Below are 23622 nucleotides of genomic sequence, written 5' to 3' on the forward strand. Positions count from 1 at the left end.
GGCTGCCTGGCTTGATGAATAGAATATCGGCTGAAATTCGAAGCGCGGTCATCGCCGTTCTGCCGAGGTCCAGATCGCGATCGGAGCGACCACGCGAGAGTCATGACGTACTGGCCCCAGATTTTCAAAGACTGCAAGACGATGACGAGAATCGAGGCTCTGGGACACTTGTCTCGCTTGTATCTCCCCTCTTCTCGGTGGACAGACTGCCAAGGCAAGGAGATCAAGATACGCAGCGAAGAAAGCTTACCAGTCTTCGCAGATGGGTTGGAATTCGCACCTCAAGCAAGACTTGATATGCTTCGTGGGCGAGTTTGTCGGCACCACCCTCTTCCTCTTCCTTGGTCTCGGAGGAGTACGGATTCATGAGACATCTCTATCAAGCTTTGCTCATGTGCACGTTTAGATCAAGACAGCGGTCGCATCGACCACAGCGGCTCAAACTCAGGTACGTCTTTCTTGACTAGAATGACGCCGCAGACTCATTGACTGTGCCAATGCAGACCATCACCACGCTCAGTAATACAGAGATCCAGATCATCTCGACTTCGATGGGATTGAGCTTGCTCATCACCGCCTGGATCTTCGTAAGTCCTGACGCATGTTGATAAAAGTATGCTGACCCTTGCCATAGTACCGCATCACCGGAGGGTGCGCATGCATGCGAAGATGTCCAATGACCGAGCTGATGCAGGATTCGATAGCCTTTTCAACCCTGCCGTCACTTTCGGTTAGTCGTACGCGTCTGTTCGTCAACGAGGCTGACTCGGATGGCACAGCATTATACCTTGTCGGCGCAGTCGCACCTTTCCGATCTGCTATCCTTGTCATCGCACAGATCGCGGGCGGCATTGCTGGCAGCGGATTGATCGCACTGCTTACTCCGGGCGGCACGAAGGCATTCGTAGTCACGCTCGAGCCAGGAATGAGTATGTATGGTAATGCCTTTGGACCAACTTGCTTATATTGCTTCCGCAGATACTGGCCAGGGACTCATGCTTGAAGCATTCTTGACCGCCATTCTCGTCTTCTCAGTCCTCATGCTTGCCGCCGAGAAGCACAAGGCGTGAGTCTGCTGATTTCGAGACGTTCGTCAGCCTGAGAACACTTGACTTGCAGCACATATCTTGCACCCATTGGCATTGGTCTCACGCTATTCGTATGCCAGCTGTTTGGTACACTTTGGACCGGGTCAGCTTCACCTCTTGAATATACGCCAGCATAGCTAATGCCCTGCCATTTTATAGATGCGGTATGAATCCCGCCCGCGCTCTTGGACCATCTGTCATCCAGGGATCTTTTGTTCACTACCACTGGATCTACCACGTGAGTCTCACGTTGAGTTTCGCTGAAGTGCTGCGCTCACATTCGCACAGGTTGGACCTTTCATCGGTATGCGAATAGCGACGTATCTTTCGTCCATACTCACTAATCTGAACAGGATCATTGATCGCGGTTGGATTCTACATGATGCTCAAGGCGTTCGATTATGGCTCTATCGTGCTCGGACAAGACGCAGACACGAATGTCGGACCAGCGCCCGTACCTGTTCCTGCACGAATCTGGGCGTACAGCACCCACGGCTTTTCACATAGCCAGCGGTCTGCTTTGCTGCGATCTGGTATGCAAAATGATGCGATCGACCAAGCCGAGAAGGGCGCAGTCGAAGCAGCCTTGGCGGAGCATAATCTCGCCTCTGCCGGCTCGCTGACCGGCGAAAAGTCGGCGACTGACGAGAAGGTCGCGAACGGCCACACTTATGGCCCTAACGGCCACCTCAATGGGCCCTCAGGTCAATCTGAGAACGCTGCTCACCAGCCACATGCCAGCAATGCAACACCTGGCAACGGCAATCTCATCGCCGGCGGACCTTTGCACCGAAATCACCACAACGAGCATGTCCGCGTTGCCACGCCTCCCCACTCGACACGCGCATCCGGCGAGTATCATCACGCCCGGCCATCTGCTTCGACTAGAACGTCAAGCTATAATCGCGCAGGCAACACCGGAGCAGCAGCAAGCAGCTACCCTTCGATGGGCTCTGCAGCTCAAGATGTCGGCGGTATTGGCGCGCCCGCTTCAAAAGCCACCGGTCTTGCATCACTCGGTTCACTCGGCAACGTGCTTGGCCACACTGGACCCAAGTCTGACCAAGCTTAGAGCAATCTTAATGCGGATAGAGCGCGCTACATCATGCTCTCTGTACAATCATCCGACGTATTGCTGCATGCACATTTATAAGACACTGGCCTGCTCAGCTTGTCGTCACTTTTGAGATGTATAGCACTGGACGTTGAGTGAGCAAGCATCCGTATGAGATCGAGCAGGCTTACCATTGTTGCCCCGAATGAAAGAGTCGCCGTAGCGATTTCTGACCTGCCCATTGACGACCTCCTCGGTCTGCTCCATCGCTATGTTGAGATAGGCATCCAGGCAGGACAGGATGCCTGCCACACCAAGGCATCAGCTTGGGCGGGCTGCAGCTGACCACGAGTGTCAAACCTCTGTAGTCCACACCCGAATTGAGTCGAACAGAAACGAGCTGCCCGACCGTATTCTTGAGGAAATCTGAAGGGGACCCTATGGGTGCCGCTGGGGCAGCTTCTTGCTCTGCCATGCGACCTCTGAGCAGACTTCTGGCACGTCGCCGTCGCCGTCGCGATTTCTTTGCAGAGAATTCGGATCGCGACGTCGATGACGCCGTCGAGCTGAGCTTTGACGGAGGGTCTCTGATGCTCCGCTGATGCTGACGCATCGTCTCAGCGTCCAGTATACGATAGACAGGCTGCTCGGCCCATCGATCGTCGCACGTCAGCCTGGACTTCGACAGCGTCAGGCTAAGCTTGTACATCTGCAATCGTACCCATATTCGCACTATGCCGCAAGCATAGAACACTTTGGTGACACCCGTATCAACATCTCATCAAGGAGATTTCCTCCCGGCCTTGTGCCGCGTGCTACAGCCTGCCGGGACCTCAAACGTGCCACTACTCCGTTCAAGACATCCAGATTACGACCTGCCAGACGAAACCTACGCATCAGGCCGCCCGTCAAAGCCAAGGCATCGACCGTTCTGGCAAGCTTCATCATGGCCTCTGCATCAGCTCCGACCCTGGATCCTGCAGCTGCAGCATTAGCCGCTGCAAAATGGGCTCGATTACGTGAAGCGCGACGCGAAAGGAGACGAGCTGCAAAGTCAGCTGCTTCGCCGAGCGACGCAAAGGACGCAGCGATCACTGCGAACGATGGGACGGAAGAGAACACTAGAACTGACCGCTCGGCTGCCGACAAGGGGCGAAAGCAATCCAAATGGAGTAAGCCAAGTGATGGCCTATCACCGTTGCCAGTCACATCCCTAACGGACACCCGCAAGCGCGCTGCGTCTTCGGTCGGAGGCAGACAAGACTTGCAATGGGCTCTACCACGCTCCAAGACTGCTATTGAGGCCAGTCGCTCAGACGAACTAGATCGCCCACCCAGGCGCCACGCCGCGCAGCAGCCGGCACAGTCAGACACCGACATGGTCGACGAGCTCAATCGCGGCATGAACGCTATCGTCGTCCATGATGCGACTCTGCTGTCGCGAGCGTCCGAAAACGCACCCTACAATGCTCTCGCAACTGCGCGACAACCTCGCTTGTCTGTACAAAGACGATCCAATGGAGTGCTCCCCCGAAGAGAGCCTCGACCCGCACCCATCATACCTGCTGCGGTCCCGCTTACTGTTACTGGCCCCAAGCCCAAACGAGGCAAAGCAGCACGTGCTGCAACTCGCGCCGGAGCCGTAGGCGATGACTCTGCTAGCAACACAAGCGTCCTGATGGCCCATATCGATCGGAGCCTCAATCGCATGCTCTGTTCGGCTGATGTACTGAACTTATCCCTCGGTCACACGATGTCATCTGCAAGCGCATTGGCCCGCAACAGACTGGTTGCCAAGATCAGCTCGATCGTCCAGGACAGGTTTGGCGCGGCATACACTGCGCAGGCATTTGGCAGTCACCTGACCGGCCTCGACAATGAGCACAGTGACTTGGATCTGACGATTCTCGACGCCAATTTTCCATTCGGCGTTGGACCGGAGCAGCTGAAGAAGACTGGGCCAATATACAACCTCCGGAAGCTTGAAGATATTCTCAGACGTCGAGGTGCGCAAAAGGTCACAGTCGTCCGTCACACTCTGGTGCCGATTATCAAATTCGAGATGGATGGCATCAAAGTCGACCTGAACGTGAACGAACGCTTGGGAATCTACAATTCGAAGTTGATTGCCGAGTATTGCCGCATCAGTCCCATCATGCGCCCTCTCTGCGTTTTCGTCAAATTCTGGAGCAAGCGACGTGAGCTCAATGATCCTGCGGGACAGGCCGGAAAGGTTCGTCACTGCTGACGGGTAGCCATCCAGCTGTTCTCTGACAGAGTCACGCACAGAAATCGTTCTCATCCTACGCGCTTATCCTGCTCGTCATTGCTTACTTGCAGCAGCTTGGCGAACTGCCAAATCTGCAAGACATGGCAGAAGTGATGCGTGCACCATTGCTGCATACGCGCTACAGTGCACGCCTCAGTCGCGCCCGTCCCGGCAAAAGCAATACTGTAGATTCGTGGGAACAAGTCGATATCTCCTTTGCGCAAGGACAACGTACCGATCAGCGTCAAGAGAGCGCCATTGATTTTGCGCGCATCATCGGTCACTTCTTCGCCTCATATGCCGATCTGAATATGGCGACCAATTGGGTTTCAATTCGAGAACACTACGTGGGCCCTCGCAATCTGGAAAATGTCAATAGAAGGGAGCCGCCCGGCAAAGCAGATGCTCTGTGCTGCATAGCAGACCCTTTTCTACTCGCTCGCAACACCGTCAATATCGATGCGACGGTCGCTGTCGATTTCAAGGCGGAGTTGCAACGGGTTGTCGATATGTGCAAACACAAGGCGCCCTTCCATCTCATCTGTGCACGCCTCACGCCAGATGAACGCGCTCATCGCTATCGTAAGAGGTAGGCGCTCGTCCTGCAAGTCTCATGACGCCATGCCGCTATGCCGCTGCATTCGTCTTGCTACAAGTCGACGGCCTGGCTTGCCGCCTTTTGGAGCTATCACTGTCGCCCTTATTTGGTGAAGTAGCGCATAGCTTTGCTCGACAGGTGGAGCACGACCACCGATAGGATGAACGCTATCGCCAAGCTGAGCACAACCAATGGATCTCTGTTGGGCCAAGCAAGGATCTCATTGAGCATGAGGTCGTCAAGCATACTTGAGCGAAGCAACGGACACTCTCAGGCCTGGCGTGTCGTCAGATGTGTACAGTCGCATCATCGTGTTGCTACTGCCCCCAGCGCCCGCTGCACGAGTCGACAGCGGCTTGTTGGGGTCTTTGAGTGCAGCAGCACGGCGTCTGCACGACACATGAGCGAATGCTGGCCCGAGCCATTGATCATGACTTGCCTGACCTGGCCAGCGCCCGCCGGCCGCACCGAAACATTTGTCGAGTCGCTCTGCATCGACGTCAGCTTGGGAGGAGCATACGAGCCGAAAGCGAGCTGACCATTCGACGTCGTCAATGATCAGCTTACGTGGCAACGAGCGTGCTTGAACGAGTTTTGCGCCACCTCCTCACGCGCGTTGTAGCCGCTGCGCGTCTTGAGAATATCAAAAGACAAGGCGATCTTCAGATCCAGCAGGCTCAGACGCGGAAGAGGAGTGAGCGGTTTGTGACTGGCCTGCGGCTCGATCTATGTCTGCTGTGACGACCACGTGCTCGCCTGCCGACCAAACACTGTCCTTGTCGTCAACGCCCCGTTGCGATTGACGTCGCAGCAGGCAGATAGATCTGGACGTCTGCTAATATTCGCGGTAGGCGTCACACTAGCGTGCACGTCGGACAGCTACGCTACTCCCACGATTCTGTACCAGGCGCAAGCCTCGCCGAGGACGACGCTGATCTGGCTTCTGCGCATCGCATACAAAGATCGGCTCCCTGCTTGTTGACCGCCAGCCCGGCTAAGTCCGCAAGGGCACGGGACAGTATCTTTGTCAGTCATCATGGGTTGCTGCAGTACAGCGCAATGGAAGCGAGAGGAAGTACCAGATCACAAGGTCCGTTCGCCTTTCAGCTTGTTCGCGTGACGCTCAAGCGCGATAAAACCCCACCAGTTTGACTTTGTCGACGTCTCGGATTTTCGAGACGAGGGCTTTGGCGCAAGGCTGAAGTGAGCCCGCATGGCCCTGTCTTACATGCCACTGACAAGCTAGCGCAGATATGCTTGGCTGTACGTCATCCTCATCAAGTCAGCGGGCGTCTATGTTGCCGATCTTTATACTGCCATGTCCGTCGATTTGCTTGGACAGCAGGATTCGGCTGACCAGCTTGGCTTCACTGTAGAGCCATGTTGGCATCCAATCATTGGTCGGGCTCCCTGATAGCAGATGCAGGCGGCTCAACGGCAGTCACGGTGCCTTTCAAGATCGGAAAGTGGATCTTCACAGGCTGTATCTTGCTCTCCTTTCTGCTGCTAGCATGGGAAGCAAAGAAGGCACGCGCCATTGTCAGAAGTAGAGACATCAGCTTCGCCTTTACCAACGTCATGGCGAACAACTGGTACTCGATCAGAAGCTACGATCACTTTTGCTTCTTCTGTCAGGTCAGCTCGTCAAAGAAGAAGAAGGACGACTTTGCGTTCTTCGTCTTTTTCACCTTCAAGGGTGAGTATGTCTCATCGCTCCATGACAATTTCTGATTGTTCTCGACAGGATGGAAGCGCCTGCTACTGGCCGACGCGCCAAGACAATTTATCAACGGCTTGACGCTATACTCGTTTGGAAAAGCCAATCACTTTACGACCGACATCAGCCAATACTATGCCGGCTCAATCGTCAAAGCAGGCGTGCTCGTGACAATGATCTTTACCGTCACAGTCTGGATTGGCTCAGCAATACTGCTCGCTGTCGCAGCTATCATGTACATCCCGCTGCTTTGCTACATCCAAGGCAATCTCAAGGAGTACTGCTGCCACAAGATCGACAAGAGGTCAGTCGCTTTTGCTGTCGACTGCGCTGTGCTGATAGGCAAGTAGAATTGCTGAGCTCATGAAGCGCAAGACAAAGCGACGGCGGATGCAAGCTGCTGAGCAAGCCAAGCGAGAAGCACAGGGCGATTATTCGCACCTGAAAGATAAGCATGGCAACCTAGTACGAGAGCCATTGGCACAACCCACGTTGCCCAAAGTCGACCTGGGCGCGTCAGACTACGACACCAAATCTGACTATGGTTCGACTGCGCCCTCTGCTTTACCTAACGGTTATGCTGGACGGGATCACTATTACCCGCCAGATGGCAACAGCTATGCGATGAAGCGTTACAGCTCGTACAACTCGGATCAATACAGCGACAAGGACTACGAGCCCTCAATCGTCACTGCTGCATCGTACGATAACCTTTTGGCAAATCAGAGCAATGCGACTTTGGTCTCACGCGAGACGTCTTATAGGTCTACGAATCTCAAGCACGCCCATTCGTACAACCGAGAAGACCTACCACCCGTGCCCACGCTTGCGAGAGAGTACTCGTACGGCCATCAACAGCCTCTAGATGACTACGCGCAAGACTACGCCCACGGCAGTGAAGCTCGTTCAGCGCGAGGCCCACAAGGGAATCCACAGGAGAACAGCTATCACGAGCAGCACGTCAATCATCCGGGTGGCATCTTCCAGCGCAACGACTCTGTCGTCTATCCGCGACAGGCCAGCACGTATGCCAGCTCGGTATACGAGCAGCAGCCGTCGCACCACAGGCATTCGAGCAACTATACACCACCCAATCGACGCGAGCTGCTCGAGCAGACCGCGCATGATCCGTACGCAGCTTATCAGCCCACATACCGCTGATCTAGACGCCTGACTTGTTGTATTGAAACCTGCACTCTGTCGTTTCCTCTTGGGATTAATCTGGGGCACATACTCTGCTGCGCGCGCGCGTTGCTTGGCCAAATTTTGATCGACTCACTGGTACCTTTGCCTGCTCATGCGCTCTCTCGTCCCGTTAGAGGCGATATGGCACCCTATAGATCGTTCGAGTCTTACTCCGACCAAATCGCGAGTGACTGCACACGCCATCGATCCCGATGCACCGCCCGGCAAAGGCTATTATGTTTGTCTTGAGGCGGCGTACGCAAACGGCGGTGTCGAAGTGCTGATCGTTAATGACGACACTGACCAAGTGGTCGCTCGCTTTGCATCTGATATCGCACCACCGAGCAACTTAGTAGGATGGCATGACGCAGAAGAAAGTGACCTCAGACCCGCTCATGTCGTCCTCCTGAGCTTTCGAGCAGAATTAGGAGGCGCAATCGTTGCCCTTGCTGGCGGAGACCTCATCAATGTACCCTTTGATGGCTCAGACGTCGACATCGTTGGGTCTGTAGAATCTGGTCTGTCTGCTGCTGCATGGAGTCCAGACGAAGAGCTCCTTGCTGTCGTCACTGGTCAGTGCCAATGCTGAAGCTCTGGCCCGAAGCTTACCTTCGATTACTCGGTCAGGTGAACAGAAGCTTGTGGTATTCACAAGAGATTACGACGTCTTAGCCGATCAAGAGCTTGTGACGCAGGATTTCGGCGAGGCCATGCCTGTCGATGTCGGCTGGGGCTCAAAGCAAACGCAATTTCACGGCAGCGTTGGCAAGACTGCTGCCAAAGAAGTCGCTCATTCACAGATCTCAGCTGTAGACTGGCTCAGTCCCAACGATGACAAGCTTCCTAGAATATCGTGGCGCGGCGACGGCGCTTTCTTTGCTGTATCATCACTTGAGTCCTTTGCCGCTGCAGACGCGACGACAGGCCAGCGAAGACGCATCCGGATATATTCGCGCACCGGCGCCCTCCAGAGCACAACTGAGCCGACACCTCGCTTGGAGCACAGTCTGGCATGGCAGCCGTCTGGTAGTATCATCGCCTCGACTCAGTACGATCGCGAGAATGGCGAAGACGATGTCATATTCTTCGAACGCAACGGGCTGCGCCGATATGACTTTGCGCTGCGGCATCAGAAGGCTCAGCAAGCATATGTGCATAACATGTTCTGGAACTGCGACTCGACGCTCCTGGCTGTATGGCTTCGGAGCTTATCAGGCGATTGCGTTCAGCTGTGGTATCGCAACAACTACTATTGGTATCTTAAATCAGAAGTAGCAGCACCGCAGCATGAGCGACTCGCGAACGTGGCGTGGCATGCTGAATCAGCCAATGAGCTGGTCATGCTGACTCAGGATGCATCGCATCGGCGCACGTTCACATGGGAGGTGTTACGCGGACGAGCGACGCCAAGCATAGACCCTGGCTCTGTAGCCGTCATCGATGGATCGCGCCTGCTTCTGACACCCTTTCGATATATGCAAGTCCCACCACCCATGTCCGCTTTCCAGCTTGGTGCATCCGCTCCAATATCGCATGCGGTAATATCACACGAGCACAGCCTGATAGCGTTGTTGACCAGCGAGCGTACATGCGAATTGTGGCAGTGGCAAAGTCGGAATTCGACTTCGATGGCCACGCCTGTACAGCTGCTGTCACAGAAGCTCGAGACGATCCCCGATGACAGTGTGCCTCTGCAGCTTGCCTTGTCGAGCGATGGGCCTGCCGATGTACATATTACAGTTCTGCTCGCTCGACCTCGCTCAATAACGAGTCTCGTTACCATTTCATATGATCTCCAGCGGAATGTTTGCGCGCCTGCTCGCTTGTCAGAGTCGCAATCTCGTCTGATCAAGATTGCGTCTGCCAATGACTCAGTGCTACAGCACTATGCAAATGGGCAGGCACTTATTGGCACGCTGGACATACGCCTGCCCGAGTCCTGTCATGAACTCGACGTCTTCGAACACTGCGTCATTGGCTTGTCTTCCCGCAGCGTACTGTATGCGAACGGGCGAAAAGTCGCTACAAACGTCTCGTCATTCACTCGCTGTGGCGCTTACCTCATCTATACGACGCGTACGCATGAGGCTCATTTCGTGCTCTTGCAATCGTTGCACGACCCAAGTCAGGAAGCAGGCTACTCTGAGACGCTGCCAGAGGCAAAAGTTATGCGGCAAGAAGACTCAACCGCCGCACTGAAGCTGAAAGTCGAGCGAGGCTCGCACATAGTTTGTGCAGTCGCAGCGACGATGACGCTTGTGTTGCAGATGCCCCGAGGCAATATCGAATCGGTGTGTCCTCGTCCTCTGGTTCTCCAGAGCGTCCGTTACGATCTCTCGACAGGCAGCCTGCGGAATGCTTTCATGTCCTGCCGAAAGCATCGCATCGACCTCAACATTCTGATCGATATGGATGCTGCGCGCTTTATGACCGCACTAGAGGATTGGGTCGCTGTGCTGCCTGATCCTGACCACCTGAACTTGCTGCTGTCTAGTCTAGTGGAAGATAACGTCGTCACGAGCAAATACGCACACTTTGCAGCTGCACACAACATATCGCCGCTGGAGGACAAAGTCAATGTGATCTGCGAAGGCCTACGTCAGTCGCTAATCACGGGCAAAGGCGCGAATGAAGCTTATGGTCAGTATCTGACGACCATCCTGACATCCTTTGTATGTCAGCGACCACCTAGATACGAGGAGGCTCTGCTGCTGCTCAAATCATTACAGGCAACCCGCACTGAGGCAGAGATTGAAGCCGCCATCAAGTATATGATCTTTCTCAGCGATGCCAACAAGCTGTATGACATCGCACTCGGCACATACGATCTCGAGCTCACACTGCTGATCGCTCAGCAATCGCAGAAAGATCCACGAGAATATCTGCCCTTCTTGCGGGAGTTGCGCAAAGCAGCGCCTGCCATGCGCGCCCATAAAATTGAAGACACGCTTCAACACTATAGCGACGCTCTGCAGCATCTCACAGAATGCACCTTACCTTACGACGAGGTCGAGACGTACATCAGACGACACGAGCTATACGACGAAGCCGTCAAATATTATGCGAACGATGCCAATACACTGCCGCGAGTCTTACAAACACGGGCAGTTTGGCAGCTCGCCAATGGGGCTTGGCTCGGGGCGGCGATGTCCTTCAGATTAGCAGGGGATATGCAGAGCGCGATGCACGCCTATCAAGATGCGCTGGCATGGCGGGAGCTCTTCACGCTGGCGCTAGAGCTCAGAAAGGGCGAAAAGGAGATCAGGGAGCTCGCTCAGCATATGTCGGAATCTCTGAAAGCTCGGAATAGGCACGCAGAAGCAGCCCGCGTCTTGCTCGAATACAGTCGCGATCCAGTAGCGGCGGTCAAGTGTAGCTGCGAGGGACGTGATTATATCGAAGCCATACGGATCGTGCGCGCCTTCTATCTGCAAGACTAGCTGCAGTGCTGATCTGCTGTGTTCTACAGGCATATCTCTACGGACGTTCGAGCTTACTGTCAAGTCATGTCTTCGAGTCAATGGAAGAGACGGCGCGCCGCGTCGACGAGGAGATCCAGGAGCTGCAAGCACAGATCAAGAAGCAACTTGGCCGGCTGGCTGAACTCGAGATCATCAAGGCAGAGAACCCGTCAAAGTACTACGGAGCTTTCGAAGTTGAGGACGGAGCGCTCGAGGGCGTCGACATTGCGTCCGAAGCAGGCTCGACGATCGCATCGCAGTTCACACGGTACACTGCCGTTGCATCGAGTCAGGTCTCGACAGCTTCGGGCAAGACAGGCAGAAGCAAGCGCAAGGATGCGAAAAAGAAAGCGGCTGGTCAGCGTGGCGGCATTTTTGAGCACCACTATCTCGTGGGCAGCATCTCGCGCTCGACGAACGAGCGCCTGCCAGCTTTACGAGACGAAGCAACGATGCTGATCCCTCTGCTGTACACTTACGCCAGCGCTGAGCCTAGGCGACGAATGCGAGAGCTGGGCAGCGATTTGCAAGTCAGTCTGACCTCACTCGAGGAAGAGATCCGGACGGCGATAGTGACGGTTTGGGGGCCGCCAGAACGAGAAAGGGAAGATACGACGGTCAAGGATGTGCCTCGACCGAGCGAGCCTGCCAATTCGCGCAGCTGGTCTGCTGCCTTGGTGGCCTTCAAGTGAAGTTTGCATGCATAGAGTACAGTGGATGTCCGTGTATGACTTGTGAGATCAAGTGTGTGATCCTGACTGCGATACAAGGCAAGTAACGTGTGTGACCCTGTAAGGGCAGACACTCGCTCAGAGGCAGGGGAGCGGGATGATCCAGCAGCAGCCGCCTGTGGATGAGTTCAGTCTCCTCCGATGAGCATTCTGTGGGGTCGACAGACCATCTGGGCATGGTATGCATCCCCCTCTCAGAGGCTCCGGCTCGCCATCCTGCGCGCTTTGTCTACTCGGGGTCACATCGTCTATTGACATCCTCGACCTTTGCTGGGGCTCATTCTGGGTCTTCGCAAGGTGTTGTTCTGTCTGATGTACACTCGGCGGCTCGACTGTCATGCGTGCTTGCTCTGTGTGCATGTTCTTTTCAGTCGTCCACACGTCGAGGCTGCTAAGGAGTTGTACCGCGATGACCTCATCGGCTTCGCCACGGCTAGCCACGCGCTATATATCGCGCTATCAGATGCAAGATGTCATTCAGCTTGGACTGTCAAGGATCAAAGCGCTGCTCGGTCATCTCGCGAGTCCGCATAGCAAAGTACCAATCGTCCACGTTGCGGGCACCAACGGCAAAGGCTCAGTATGCGCCTATCTCGACTCCATCTTCCGGCAGAGCGGCCTGAGCACGGGCAGGTTCAATAGCCCTCATCTGGTCGAGCCAAGGGATTCGATATGTCTCAACGGTCGCCCCGTCAGTCTCGAGGCTTTCAGCAAGGCACAGTCAATCGTGCGAGAGGCCGACAAAAAGCATTCGATTGGCGCAAGCTCGTTCGAGCTGCTGACCGCGACTGCGTTCCATCTCTTCGCTCACGCTATACCACCGCTACAACTCGCCGTCATTGAGGTCGGCATGGGCGGCGCGACAGACGCGACCAATGTCTGCGATGATCCACTTCTGACCGTCATCACCCCTGTCGAGCTGGATCACCAGGCCATGCTGGGTAACACCGTCGAAGAGATTGCAGCAGTCAAAGGCGGCATCATTAAGACCGGCAGGCCTTGTGTGATGTCTGTACAGCCGCACAAGGGAGCGAGCACCGTTCTACGTGCTATAGCACAATCGCGCCACAGCGAGCTTGTCGAAGCAGTACATTCCTCAAGCGCGATTGGCATACCGTATCGAGACGTGAATGGCTCCGTTCAGGTCTTGGAAGCAAGATCAGCTCTTCTCGGTGGATATCAGACCAGCAACGCTTCGACAGCTCTCACTGCTGCTGATCTATTGTCAAAGCAACAAGACTGTCTCTCTCGCGTACCGCAGCTTGCAAGAATCACCCAAGAGACTATGCGCGCGGGCATCGAAGCAACAAGATGGCCAGGACGGCTCGAATGGGTCAAGCTCGATGCACCTTCCGGTATGCTTGACGTTCTGCTTGACGGCGCGCACAACGCATCGTCTGCGGTCGAGCTGCGCCGCTACCTCGACTCGCTCCCCAGTCCAACTTCGACCTGCTTTATCGTGGCCGTCTCATCGCCCAGAGACCCGTCTGTCTTACTGGAACCTTTGCTGAGCGATTCGAGCACTCGCACAACAGTTATCGGGACAGGCTTCAGTCAGCCAGAAGGCATGTCCTGGGTCAGGTCGCAAGCATCAGGCCAAGTGGCACAGTCAGCTCGCAAGCTGGGTGTCAATTCAGCTTCAACGGACAGCATCGCCAGCGCGCTGGCGATAGCAGCGGACGTACGGGCCAGCAGGACGATCGTCTGTGGCAGTCTCTACCTCGTTGCAGACGTCTACAGGCACATGCAGTCTATGCAATAGGTCGCGATTGCGCTTCGGCAAGACTGAGCTCTAGCGCAAAACGCAGATCGTCCTCTTCACGTCGCTGCCGCGCGTGTTGAGAAGACATGGTCAATAGAGATGGCGAAGGCGAGCCGGTGCTGATGCCCCGAGCAGACGAACTTGCAGATCGCGCAATGTCAGACCAGTTCTGTCGAGGCACTGGCGGCGTGACTGACGGACGTCGTGGCGTGTGCATCTGATTCGCATTCGGGCTCATCGCAACTGGACTGGGCAGAGGCCAAAGCGACTCGTCATCCATGTCGGGTACCTCAGGCAAGTCGGGTGACAGCAAAGGGCCGTAGAGTGGACTCGGTCGCGGGGAGATGCGCACTTTCGTGGAGGGCGATAAAGGCGAACCGGAACCGGAAAGCGACCTTTGTTGTTCGAGCGATGCTCGTATCCATTGCAGCGATGAGCCTGGCTGTGCGCGTGATGAGCTTGGCGAATCTGCCTCCGGTAGGTCTTCGCGTCGTCTCAACGGCAGATCGTCTTCATCAAAGGCCAGATTGGCCATGTCATCGGCAAGTTGCTGGTCATGGTGTGGGAAGCGAAGACGAGCGTCTTGCTCCTCGGCGGAGAGCATCAGGGCATATGCGACGGCTTCGTCTTCCGTCATGCCTGCCAAACCCTCCCCTGTGAAACGTCGGGCGGCATCCAGCGATTGCTCTTGCTCTTCGGCAGCCTCGCGAAGCTCCTCATCGAGGTCTCGAAGATCTTGACGCAGCTCTAGCTCGCTCTGATATCGCTGCATCCGTGTCGTTGAACGTCCGCTGGATTTACGCTTTGGCTTCTTGAGCAGCTCCGTGCCAGCCTGCCAGGCAAGGACGCGACTGCCAATACTGGCGACAAGTGACGTCGTGGAGGCTCTGATCGTGCTGACGGCGTATCTTGCCTCTAGCTCGGGATCGGCTTCGCCTGCCGCCAGGACACGCGCAGGGTGGCGAGTCGCAGCACGGTCCTGAAATGCTCGCATCCGAGCGCCCGTGAGCATATCGTATGCAAAGATCTTGCCATCGACACTGCCAACGATGACCAACAGCGGTGTACAGACAATAGCCGTGACTTTGGCAAGATTGATCGTGTCCAGAGAGCGCTGTAATGCTGGGCGATCCTGTGTGTCGGGCCAAGTCCACAGATTGACCTGGCCTCGGTCATCACCGGTGACCATATATTTGCAAGTGCCAAAGATATGCCCATCGGCTACGATTGGGGCAAAGTCTGCCCAATATGAACTTAGTGGGTGGCTGCACTCGATCCAAATGATCCGATCGTCGCGATGGCTTTCGCGGAAAGGCCACACCCTCGCAAAGCAAGCTTCGTGCTGGTAGCCAAGCAGTAGGCTCACTTTGTCCGCTTCGTCTACATAATCGATAGCGAGCACGTTCAGAAGCGGTCCACTTGCGGGCTCCGACACATCTACTACGGCGCTCTGGCCGATTTTGAGATCCCAGCAGGTCAGGGTACCCGTAGCTGCCCATGCAGCGACCATTCCTGCCGGCGCATAGCACACTTTGAGGTAGGACACGACCTCGCCAGACGGCTGTCGTGCTCGCTCCGACGACCACGTGAGCCGTGGCGATGTACGTGTCTCGGGCTTGCCGAGGGTCCACACTTGAACGAGGCCATGCGCTGTACACACCGCGAAGCTCGTGATGGCTGTTTGGGGATGTGCATGCGAAGGCCCGAAAGAGATATCCGTGATCAGACCTGCCTGGTCATCGTCGCTGTCGAGGCGAATGAGAGCATTCGCCCTCCCTGTACCGAAAGTGCCGATCTGGCTGATATAGAGGCCCGTCAGTGTAGCCCAGACAATGATGGAGCCATCCGGCGCGAGCGCCTGACAAGTGACGAGGCTCGCTGCTGCATTGATGCCATTGGCAATGGGTGTGCCTTCGATGCGGCCTTTGTAGATCTTGCCGGTAAAAGGCTCCGATCGGGCAGCAAGAGGAGCCTCTCGAGACAGCGTGAGCATCTCAACAATCCCCGACAGAGCGGCAGAGGGCTCAAAGTTGACGCAGATATCAGAGATGATGCCAACGCGGGGGTCATGCAAGATGGTGGCTGCCTTGGCTCGATGCCATCGCCCTAGCAAGCGTGTGCGAGCAATGTATTCGCCTCGCCAACTGGCGCCGGTCAAGCGGCGCGCAACAATGGTAGACGCGGGCTGATCCGGATCGAGAGAGAAGTGATGAAAGAACGCGCTGCGCCAGGACGCGTCGTCTTCGATGACCCCGTTCCTAGGAGCAAACCAAGCTCAGGGAGAGATCGCTATGCATGTACCTGCGCGCTTACCAAGATCTTGAGACGAGACGGCAGCGACTCAACTCGTCTGCGCTAAGATGCGCAAGAACGTGTGTCAAGATCTCGATGGGCAGCGCGTCGATGGCCGGTCTGCGGTCAGCCTTGACATGTACGAGCGAGCTGAGATGCACGTCGCTCCCGGTCTTTGAGCTAGTCTGGGCCGATGCGCCATGATGAAGCTCTTGTGTGCGCGTACTGTCCTGTCGTGCCTCTTTTGGTTCTTTGGCAATGTCAATGCTCGCAGCTTGCATAGGCTTCTTCCTTGGATGCCCGAGCAGGTAGGTCTGAGGTCACGAGGCGTGAGACGATCGAGCAGAACGAGCAGAACGAGCAGACGGCGCCGGCGTTTTGGCGATAAGAATCTCGAGACGCGAGGCTACTTGGCAAGCTTGGCGGCAGGCCGATGAAGCTCAGCATCGGTCTGCTGACACTCTCAGCAAGCCTGGCTTCCGTCATCGGCTATCCTAGCTCGCAGCACGTCCTCTTTGTTCCCTCTGGTACAAACGCAACGGATCTGGACGGCCGCGAGCCTGTCGACTTTCACGATCCTCGAGCAGGAGGCGGGAGGCAGTTCACCCAGACGCCGTGGGGCGCAGAGCCGCTCAATGTGATCATCAGCGGCAGAAGTGATCCGAGGATACTGAGTGATGTTGGCATCGTGTCTTACATCGGCTCGCTTGGCTTTGAAGCCGAATGTCTCAATCAGCACTTTGGCGATAGGCAGCTGGCCGATCTCGGCGATGGACGAGGGCTCAGGGAGGAACGCTTCGAGGTCAGACAAGGTCAGTCACAGCCGACGCATGGCTCGAAGGCATGCTGAGTCGAGAGCGCGACACAGCTTACGTCAAAGTGATTGGCACCTGCATCGAGAGTGTCGTCGGCGGATCGCATCTGCGCGCGTACCGGCAAGACGGACCGCTCGCTCGCTCCGATGCTTGGTTTCTCGCCGTCTCAGTAGAGCGCTCGGCAAGGCATAACCACGCCATTCGCGCCGATGGCTACAATCTGGGACGAGATCAGCTCGTCAGATCAGCACTCCATGGCACTCGATGGAAGCATCTCGCATACTCCAGTACCGCAGAATTTGTAGAGCTCCTACGACCGGGCTCGCATGGCTTCGCCCATGGCATCGCGCAAGATGGACGCGTTGCCGTTCTCACTGCACACATCTCTGACGACCTTGCATGACAATGTTGTTGCCTCTCCACCCATCATGCCTAGACGAATGACCATGCATCTCTGTACGAGCGCGAGCGCGGACGCTCCCATTTTGTCATTTGAAGTATCCGGCTCATGAGGGCTGGGAAGGCCAACGGTTCTAAGCTTCTCGCTTCATTGCCAGAAGAGCGCATCGCCACGTAAGCTGCGCGAGATCTTCGGCGGCGATTGGATGACCGAGCGTGATGAGGACAAAGTCGAAGCCTTTGCCGAGATCTACGAGAGTGAGCTGCTTCCACGTCTTGCCGCCGGGGTGTCGACCGTAGCGACCGCTGCGAGGATTTGCGTCGCGCCAGATGATGTACTTGGCATAGAACGCTCGGATGTCTGCGCAAGGCTGTAACAAGCGCGTGCGATGATGATGGGGTACCTACAAGTATGGGTCTTGACGAGCAACTCAACCGTTGCGGGTTCGCAGGGATCGTCTGCATTGTGGCAGCGATCAGATCCAAGATCAAGATCAACGATCTGACCTCTCTACGGACCCGTGATGAGATGACGGAGGCAGGCAACATGTTTGAGCGGCATGAAGCGCTCCATCGTAAAGAGTTGGGGCTGCCAAATGTAGTCGCGCGCAAGACGCTGAAAGTCTATCATCAAGTGAGGGATTGGCTCGCTAGGCGTGGCAGGATCTGGGAACAAGTCTGCCTCCGTGGGCTCCTGGGAGTGCTCGGTCTGACGATCTGATGACCTCGGAGATTGACCTGCTGAGGGCGAGAAGAGGTCGGGCAGCTCGTATGAGAACTCGAACGCTGTTGTCAGATCCATCTTGTTTCTGCGTATTTGCTGATCAGGATGCCTCGGACGCTTCCAGGAACGGTGCTCGGAGGGAACTCGCATCCATTGGGGCCAGTTCGAGGGCAAACGGGACATCGGCGGGGGCGAACGAGAGAGCGTATCTGCGTCGACGCGATGCATCGATCAAAGTCTGGCTCATGGGAAAGCATGGCAGTGAAGCGAGCGTGTTGCGGAAGCGTTGCATTTCTTACTACGACGGAAGTATACTCGCTATCCTCTTCTCGACCTCTGCCGAGTCTGCGGCGCCAGACAGGGAGACCTGTCGCTCTACGCCTCGCTCTACGTGTGACTGCATGAGCCTTGTCGCACGCTGCCACGCGACGGAAGCCTGCCTACCTAGTCGGACGAATGCTCTTGCAGGTGTCCCTTGCGCTTCTCTGAACATGATGGGCAGGTCAGGGTTGGCCTTCTTGACGTCGAGATACGCCTTTTGGATGAAGTTCCTAGCATCGCAGTGATGAGCTCCTGCAAGCGCATACGTCGACGAGCTTCTGACCTCGCTCCTGCGCTCTGCTCCGAGGTCTGGCAGGCGAGTATCCTGATCTCCCGTACAGCCGCCGGTAAGGCTTTCCTCAACGCTGACGCCATCGCCAATGCTTCCAATAGCTGAGCAGTCCTGCTGATGGCTAAGTCGATAACAGTAAATGTCAGAAGCCGACTATCATCTACCCAACTCGACAGCTTTCTATTAGCCCAGCCTCCCTCACGATCCGGCAAGCTCCTGGCAGACAAGACTGCTACGATCGGCGTCCCGATGCAGGGCAGCCTAGCGGAGCTCGAAACGCCGAATGAGCACGTCACATGGGCTGCGAAACCGTCACACCTTTCACGGTCAATACTTGCCGGTAGGGCGACGAGCACGACCCCAACAGACGCTCTGCTCGCCCTCATCGATGCTTCGCCCCGTGCTTCCTTGTCGAGGCGCGCCAGGTCAGACAGCTCTGTCTCGTCCGCATCCACGGCACGTCTGCGCGAGTCTACCGGCTCGGTCGAACAGAGCAGGAAGCGAGCCAGACCATCGATGGACAGACAAGCAAGTCCTACCATCCTTCTCGACGATGCTACGCTGCGCAATGTCACCAATCTCACGCGTAGATTGGATCGCAAGGGCAAGAGGACGAGTCAAAAGAGCGATCTGCGGAGTCAATCGAGCTTGCAGTCGAGCATATGCTCGCTCAAGCGTGCTAGGTCATGCTCACAGACGCCAGCTATCGAGGCTGCACCAGTCAAATCAGACTTTAGCCTGAGAGCCGCGACGACCAGTCCGAGCGCGTTGAGCCGACTCGGCAGTCTACCAAGCATTGCGCTCTCGAGGCAGTCCTCAAACGTGAAGCCATGTGAGCCAGTGTCAGCGAAGGAAGAAGAGGATGACTTTGACGAGGGCGATTCCTTCGAGCTTGCCCTGTCGCAGATGCCCCTCGAGCCGCCGCTGCAGGCTGCACAGACTCGGAAAGATGAAAGTCAGATCGACGAGCTATTAGACGGCCTTGACTGCAACGTCTTTGCTGCCGATTTCTCGGACTGACACATGCAATGCGAAGTGGCTGGGTGTTGTTGTACACTACAGTATGTGTGGCGTTGCATTTGGCATTAGTTATTCTCTGCGTGAAACACCAGTCTGTCATCCCAACGTCAGCTCGACGGCTTGCGAACGAAATCAGGTCAGACGAACATTCCCGGTACACCGACGACTTCGAATCCCATCTTCTTGGCCATAGCAGCAAAGCCTTCGGTCTCTATCAGTCCGTCGACAGGGTATGTAGGAAAATTGGCGCCCTCTCGGTGGACTCTGGCCTTGACGAGCGTAAAGGTGCCCCCGATGGCATCGAGGGGGACGTATGCGTTGCCCATGTGCGTCGGCATATCCACGAGATGATATCGGAACGTTGGGAACTCGTGGTAGCCACCTACGGTCACATAGTCTGGACCCATCTTCTCCGCTAGCGCCAGACTTTGCTCGGTGTGCGCCCACGCGTTGCGTTCGTAGCCGCTGCAGCGACGATCAGATCTCGTCCAAGCGTTCGCAGATGGGACGTACTAGTATTCCCATCCTTGAGTAAGCCGCAAGCAGTTCGGCACGACGATGTCCTTGTTGATCGTCATGAGATCAGTCAGTACATCGGGATCGTATCGGATCACGTCTACATCGAGCCAGAGCACCCAGGCGTGCTTCTCATTGAGTGCCGAAGTGAGCAAGTAATTCCTCGCTCTGGCCATGAAGGACCGTCTGGTCGGTTGTAACTCGTAAGCATGCCGTATGGTCTCGGGCAGCTGGAAGTGGAAGTCCTTGATGAGGATGGTGATGGTGTGATAATGCTTCTGCTTGTCCGCCTTGGCGGCAATGCTGGCGGCAATCGCATTCAGCTTTTTGACTGTGCCGTCTGTCGTGTCCGAGATGAGAAAGGCAAGCGAGATCAAGTTCTTGGGGTAGTTCCTGTCAGGTCCAGCGGACGATGAGGACAGTGCATTGTCATGATGGTGCTGGCCACTGACAGCTTGCCGATATTGTCAAAGTACTCGTCGAGGTACTTTTCCGCGTTCCTCAGGGGCGTCAAGATGAGTAGTTGCTCTTGCGCCTGTCTGCCCATGGGTGTCGCTATCGCATTGCCCAGATCTGCCTTGACAATCTGCAGGGCATCGTGCAAGCTCAGGTGGGGTCCAACAGGTTCAGAGCAGGCAGTCGCGAACCATCGTATCTGCGTCCGAGCGATTCCAGCAATTGGCGCCGCCGCCTTGCAAGTTGAGCACAAACACGGTCGCGATGACGCTGAAGACGACGGTGAGCGTGCGCGAGTGGAAGAGGAGCCACATCAGTCCATCGCTCGCCCTGACGATCTGCCCAAGTGCTCCGCCGGGCGTGGACACCGTACCGAGCTCGTTGCTGGGCGGATTGCTCGATAGTAGACGCCTGTCTCCGGAGGAGGTATGCAGCCCTCGCTGCGACATCTGCCCGGAGCTGCAGTCTTGAACGGATGCCTGTCTCCTGCAGTCACTCACCGAAATTATTATTGACGCGACTGGTCTTTCGCAGCAGTGCTCCGTGGCAGACTGGCACGCTCGCTCTGATGTCATCCGACAAGGCTCGCTACAGGGCTGCAGAGCTGATCCTCGGCAATGAACTCTTCGGACGCGTGCAGTCCTGCAAGGTCCTCATGGTCGGCGCAGGCGGAAGTCAGCGATATCGATTCTGCGCGCGTATGTCTCGAGCTGAGTGACTCCACTTGCAGTCGGCTGCGAGCTCCTCAAGAACCTCGTCACTAGCGGCTTCGCTGACATCACAATCGTACGCGCCCGCCAGTCTACTCGAGAGGCTGAGTTGACTTGACCAGCGCCTATAGATTGACTTGGACACGATAGATCTGTCCAATCTGAACCGGCAGTTCCTCTTTCAGAAGCAGCACGTCAAGCGCAGTAAAGCATACGTCAGTCTCAAACTTACTCGAATTGTCAGTATCTGATCGTCTGGCACGATTAGGTTGCCAAAGAATCAGCCTCCAAATTCAATCCCCATGTCAGGATAGAGGCCCTTCACGGCAACATCAAGGAGCCCCAGTTTGACACTGCCTACTTTGCCCAATTTGATCTCGTCCTCAACGCCCTCGACAATCTTGGTTTGCAGTCTTAGCATCCACAGGTCCCTATCGGCTGACCAATCCGATAGACGCGCGGCGGCATGTCAACAAGATGTGCCTCATCGCTAAAGTGCCCTTGATTGAGTCGGGCACGTCAGGCTACATGGGCCAAGTGCAGCCTATTTATCAGGTCACTGCGAGCGTTCTGACCCCGTGGGCGCAAGCTGAGGCTTCACCCTGATCCCAGGGTCGAACGGAATGCTATGACTGTCAGACTAAGCCGACACCCAAGACATTCCCGGTTTGCACCATCAGAAGCACGCCGAGCACGCCGATACACTGCATCGTCTGGGCAAAGAGCTATCTCTTCCCGTGGGTTTCAAGATGTTCGAGTTGACTCACTGCGCTAACATAAGCCTGACCGCCCAGGCGGCTCTTTGGTTCCGATGACGAGCAAGAGGGCGCAGAGCTCGACAAAGCTGCAGCACGCGGCGAGAATGGTGCGCTGATCTGCACACCCTTCCAACAAGGTCTGAATGCCTTTGTCGTGTAGCTGGGGAGATAGACAACCTGCGCAAGGAAGCGGCAGAGATCAAAGCCATTCGCAAGACCGTCCACACTTCAGGCGGCGCGCAGCGGGTCTTCGAGAAGGCAAGCCACCGCCTTGCTCGAAGCGTTCGCGCTGACAACACTCTGCAGGTCTACAGCGCAGACATCAACAGGTTGCTTAGCATGGAGGACATGTGGCGCGCGCGACAGAAGCCGACGCCTCTCTCGTGGACGGATCTGACATCGGCGACAGAAGCAAGCACGAGCCGTATCGCCAGTGGAGGACTCAGAGACCAGCATGTGCCCTCGCTGAACGAGTCATTCCAGCTCTTCGTCTCCAGGTAAGCCTCGCACGCCATTTGATGACCCTCACTGATGTAGACTATAGTATGGACAAGCTCTCTGCGCGCGTGCGAGATGATCCGGACACACCGCTCGAGTGGGACAAGGACGACGAAGACGCGCTGAAATTTTCCACGGCGGCAGCCAACCTACGAGCCACGGCATTTGGTATCCCCGTCAAATCTCAATTTGATGTCAAACGTGTGCCATCACTGGTCGCAATGGGATGGAGCTGACCCAAGCTGCAGAGATGGCCGGCAACATCATCCCTGCCATTGCGACGACCAATGCCATCGTGGCTGGTCTCATTGTTTTGCAAGCTCTGCATGCGCTTCGCAAAGAATGGAGTCAGGGCCGCTTCGTTTGGGTAGCCAAAGATGCACGCAAGGCCACCAGTATCACTCAGCTGAGCGCGCCGAGTCCGACATGTGCGAGCTGTCAAATGTCTTATGTTCCATTGCGAGTCAATCTCGGCGAAGTCACCTTGTCAGAGCTCGTCAAGATCGCCCAGGAGAAGCTCGGCTACGGTGAAGAGGTCGTCATTGTCGAAGAGAGCAGACTATTGTACGACCCCGACTTTGACGATAATCTCGATCGCACACTTGCATCACTAGACATCAAGGCTGGCAGCTTGGTCATGGTCAGCGACGAAGATGGCCTATTGTCCGATGCTACTTTTGTCATCTCTGATCTGCCGAACGGCACATTTGAGTTACCGAAGGTCCCGCCATCAATTCCCAAGAAGCCAGTCAAGGAGGAAGCTACAGACGCAGAAGCAAGTTCGTCGCAGACTAGAACATCGACGAAGCGAACAATAGATGAAGTCGACGCTGAGGGATCTCAGAGCAAGCGAGCGCGAGTAGACGCTTCGGGCGCGATCCTGATTGACGATGATGAAGAGCAAGACAAAACGGCGGCTACCGACGGCGTCATAGATCTTGACTAGAGTCATGCAT

The 23622-nt window shown here is 55.9% G+C and overlaps 15 protein-coding genes across 15 annotated transcripts; 8 read left to right on the forward strand and 7 right to left on the reverse strand.

The window, feature by feature from the left end:
- Positions 1 to 262: 262 nt before the first annotated feature.
- On the forward strand, positions 263 to 2160 carry L969DRAFT_14154 (uncharacterized protein; the record flags this gene model as incomplete). Its single annotated transcript, XM_014714867.1, has 11 exons — positions 263 to 355; positions 407 to 448; positions 504 to 587; positions 635 to 651; positions 705 to 730; positions 780 to 929; positions 979 to 1066; positions 1120 to 1191; positions 1248 to 1326; positions 1377 to 1392; positions 1442 to 2160. The coding sequence occupies 11 exons, from the start codon at positions 263 to 265 to the stop codon at positions 2158 to 2160; spliced, it is 1386 nt and encodes a 461-aa protein (XP_014570353.1).
- A 94-nt stretch (positions 2161 to 2254) lies between these two features.
- On the reverse strand, positions 2255 to 2617 carry L969DRAFT_42969 (uncharacterized protein; the record flags this gene model as incomplete). The annotated part of the gene is made up of 3 exons (XM_014715110.1): positions 2255 to 2286; positions 2334 to 2447; positions 2503 to 2617. 3 exons carry the CDS (start codon positions 2615 to 2617, stop codon positions 2255 to 2257), a joined length of 261 nt encoding a protein of 86 aa, XP_014570596.1.
- A 126-nt stretch (positions 2618 to 2743) lies between these two features.
- Positions 2744 to 5004, forward strand: L969DRAFT_14156 (uncharacterized protein; the record flags this gene model as incomplete). Its single annotated transcript, XM_014714868.1, has 2 exons — positions 2744 to 4375; positions 4432 to 5004. The coding sequence occupies 2 exons, from the start codon at positions 2744 to 2746 to the stop codon at positions 5002 to 5004; spliced, it is 2205 nt and encodes a 734-aa protein (XP_014570354.1).
- Positions 5005 to 5022: 18 nt separating this feature from the next.
- L969DRAFT_68548 (uncharacterized protein) lies at positions 5023 to 5504 on the reverse strand (the record flags this gene model as incomplete). Its single annotated transcript, XM_014715111.1, is given in 3 exon segments — positions 5023 to 5208; positions 5272 to 5398; positions 5410 to 5504. The coding sequence occupies 3 exon segments, from the start codon at positions 5502 to 5504 to the stop codon at positions 5023 to 5025; spliced, it is 408 nt and encodes a 135-aa protein (XP_014570597.1).
- Positions 5505 to 5660: 156 nt separating this feature from the next.
- Positions 5661 to 7952, forward strand: L969DRAFT_83806 (uncharacterized protein). Its single transcript, XM_014715112.1, has 6 exons — positions 5661 to 6099; positions 6157 to 6212; positions 6261 to 6329; positions 6386 to 6705; positions 6754 to 7030; positions 7077 to 7952. The coding sequence occupies exons 1-6, from the start codon at positions 6046 to 6048 to the stop codon at positions 7885 to 7887; spliced, it is 1587 nt and encodes a 528-aa protein (XP_014570598.1). The 5' UTR covers positions 5661 to 6045; the 3' UTR covers positions 7888 to 7952.
- A 71-nt stretch (positions 7953 to 8023) lies between these two features.
- On the forward strand, positions 8024 to 12064 carry L969DRAFT_42814 (uncharacterized protein; the record flags this gene model as incomplete). The annotated part of the gene is made up of 3 exons (XM_014715113.1): positions 8024 to 8483; positions 8539 to 11324; positions 11381 to 12064. The coding sequence occupies 3 exons, from the start codon at positions 8024 to 8026 to the stop codon at positions 12062 to 12064; spliced, it is 3930 nt and encodes a 1309-aa protein (XP_014570599.1).
- A 117-nt stretch (positions 12065 to 12181) lies between these two features.
- On the reverse strand, positions 12182 to 12463 carry L969DRAFT_42525 (uncharacterized protein; the record flags this gene model as incomplete). The annotated part of the gene is made up of 2 exons (XM_014715114.1): positions 12182 to 12219; positions 12271 to 12463. 2 exons carry the CDS (start codon positions 12461 to 12463, stop codon positions 12182 to 12184), a joined length of 231 nt encoding a protein of 76 aa, XP_014570600.1.
- Positions 12464 to 12566: 103 nt separating this feature from the next.
- On the forward strand, positions 12567 to 13776 carry L969DRAFT_42247 (uncharacterized protein; the record flags this gene model as incomplete). Its single annotated transcript, XM_014715115.1, has 2 exons — positions 12567 to 13703; positions 13741 to 13776. The coding sequence occupies 2 exons, from the start codon at positions 12567 to 12569 to the stop codon at positions 13774 to 13776; spliced, it is 1173 nt and encodes a 390-aa protein (XP_014570601.1).
- A 78-nt stretch (positions 13777 to 13854) lies between these two features.
- Positions 13855 to 16438, reverse strand: L969DRAFT_42949 (uncharacterized protein; the record flags this gene model as incomplete). Its single annotated transcript, XM_014715116.1, has 2 exons — positions 13855 to 16123; positions 16179 to 16438. 2 exons carry the CDS (start codon positions 16436 to 16438, stop codon positions 13855 to 13857), a joined length of 2529 nt encoding a protein of 842 aa, XP_014570602.1.
- A 152-nt stretch (positions 16439 to 16590) lies between these two features.
- L969DRAFT_43627 (uncharacterized protein) lies at positions 16591 to 17375 on the forward strand (the record flags this gene model as incomplete). The annotated part of the gene is made up of 2 exons (XM_014715117.1): positions 16591 to 16969; positions 17026 to 17375. The coding sequence occupies 2 exons, from the start codon at positions 16591 to 16593 to the stop codon at positions 17373 to 17375; spliced, it is 729 nt and encodes a 242-aa protein (XP_014570603.1).
- Positions 17376 to 17505: 130 nt separating this feature from the next.
- L969DRAFT_44018 (uncharacterized protein) lies at positions 17506 to 18173 on the reverse strand (the record flags this gene model as incomplete). Its single annotated transcript, XM_014715118.1, has 3 exons — positions 17506 to 17732; positions 17780 to 17830; positions 17891 to 18173. 3 exons carry the CDS (start codon positions 18171 to 18173, stop codon positions 17506 to 17508), a joined length of 561 nt encoding a protein of 186 aa, XP_014570604.1.
- Positions 18174 to 18393: 220 nt separating this feature from the next.
- L969DRAFT_42565 (uncharacterized protein) lies at positions 18394 to 18791 on the reverse strand (the record flags this gene model as incomplete). Its single annotated transcript, XM_014715119.1, has 3 exons — positions 18394 to 18482; positions 18540 to 18646; positions 18700 to 18791. The coding sequence occupies 3 exons, from the start codon at positions 18789 to 18791 to the stop codon at positions 18394 to 18396; spliced, it is 288 nt and encodes a 95-aa protein (XP_014570605.1).
- A 166-nt stretch (positions 18792 to 18957) lies between these two features.
- On the forward strand, positions 18958 to 19728 carry L969DRAFT_43313 (uncharacterized protein; the record flags this gene model as incomplete). The annotated part of the gene is made up of 1 exon (XM_014715120.1): positions 18958 to 19728. The coding sequence occupies one exon, from the start codon at positions 18958 to 18960 to the stop codon at positions 19726 to 19728; it is 771 nt and encodes a 256-aa protein (XP_014570606.1).
- Positions 19729 to 19793: 65 nt separating this feature from the next.
- L969DRAFT_43293 (glycosyltransferase family 62 protein) lies at positions 19794 to 21149 on the reverse strand (the record flags this gene model as incomplete). The annotated part of the gene is made up of 5 exons (XM_014715121.1): positions 19794 to 19821; positions 19876 to 20193; positions 20242 to 20637; positions 20697 to 20830; positions 20892 to 21149. 5 exons carry the CDS (start codon positions 21147 to 21149, stop codon positions 19794 to 19796), a joined length of 1134 nt encoding a protein of 377 aa, XP_014570607.1.
- Positions 21150 to 21268: 119 nt separating this feature from the next.
- L969DRAFT_91428 (uncharacterized protein) lies at positions 21269 to 23612 on the forward strand (the record flags this gene model as incomplete). Its single annotated transcript, XM_014715122.1, has 11 exons — positions 21269 to 21374; positions 21431 to 21486; positions 21542 to 21625; positions 21679 to 21814; positions 21865 to 21965; positions 22023 to 22147; positions 22205 to 22275; positions 22329 to 22426; positions 22475 to 22665; positions 22713 to 22867; positions 22915 to 23612. 11 exons carry the CDS (start codon positions 21269 to 21271, stop codon positions 23610 to 23612), a joined length of 1821 nt encoding a protein of 606 aa, XP_014570608.1.
- Between the last annotated feature and the right edge of the window lie 10 nt (positions 23613 to 23622).

The sequence above is a fragment of the Mixia osmundae genome (assembly GCF_000708205.1).
Source record: "Mixia osmundae IAM 14324 unplaced genomic scaffold scaffold_1, whole genome shotgun sequence".
Classification (NCBI taxonomy): Eukaryota; Fungi; Basidiomycota; class Mixiomycetes; order Mixiales; family Mixiaceae; genus Mixia; species Mixia osmundae.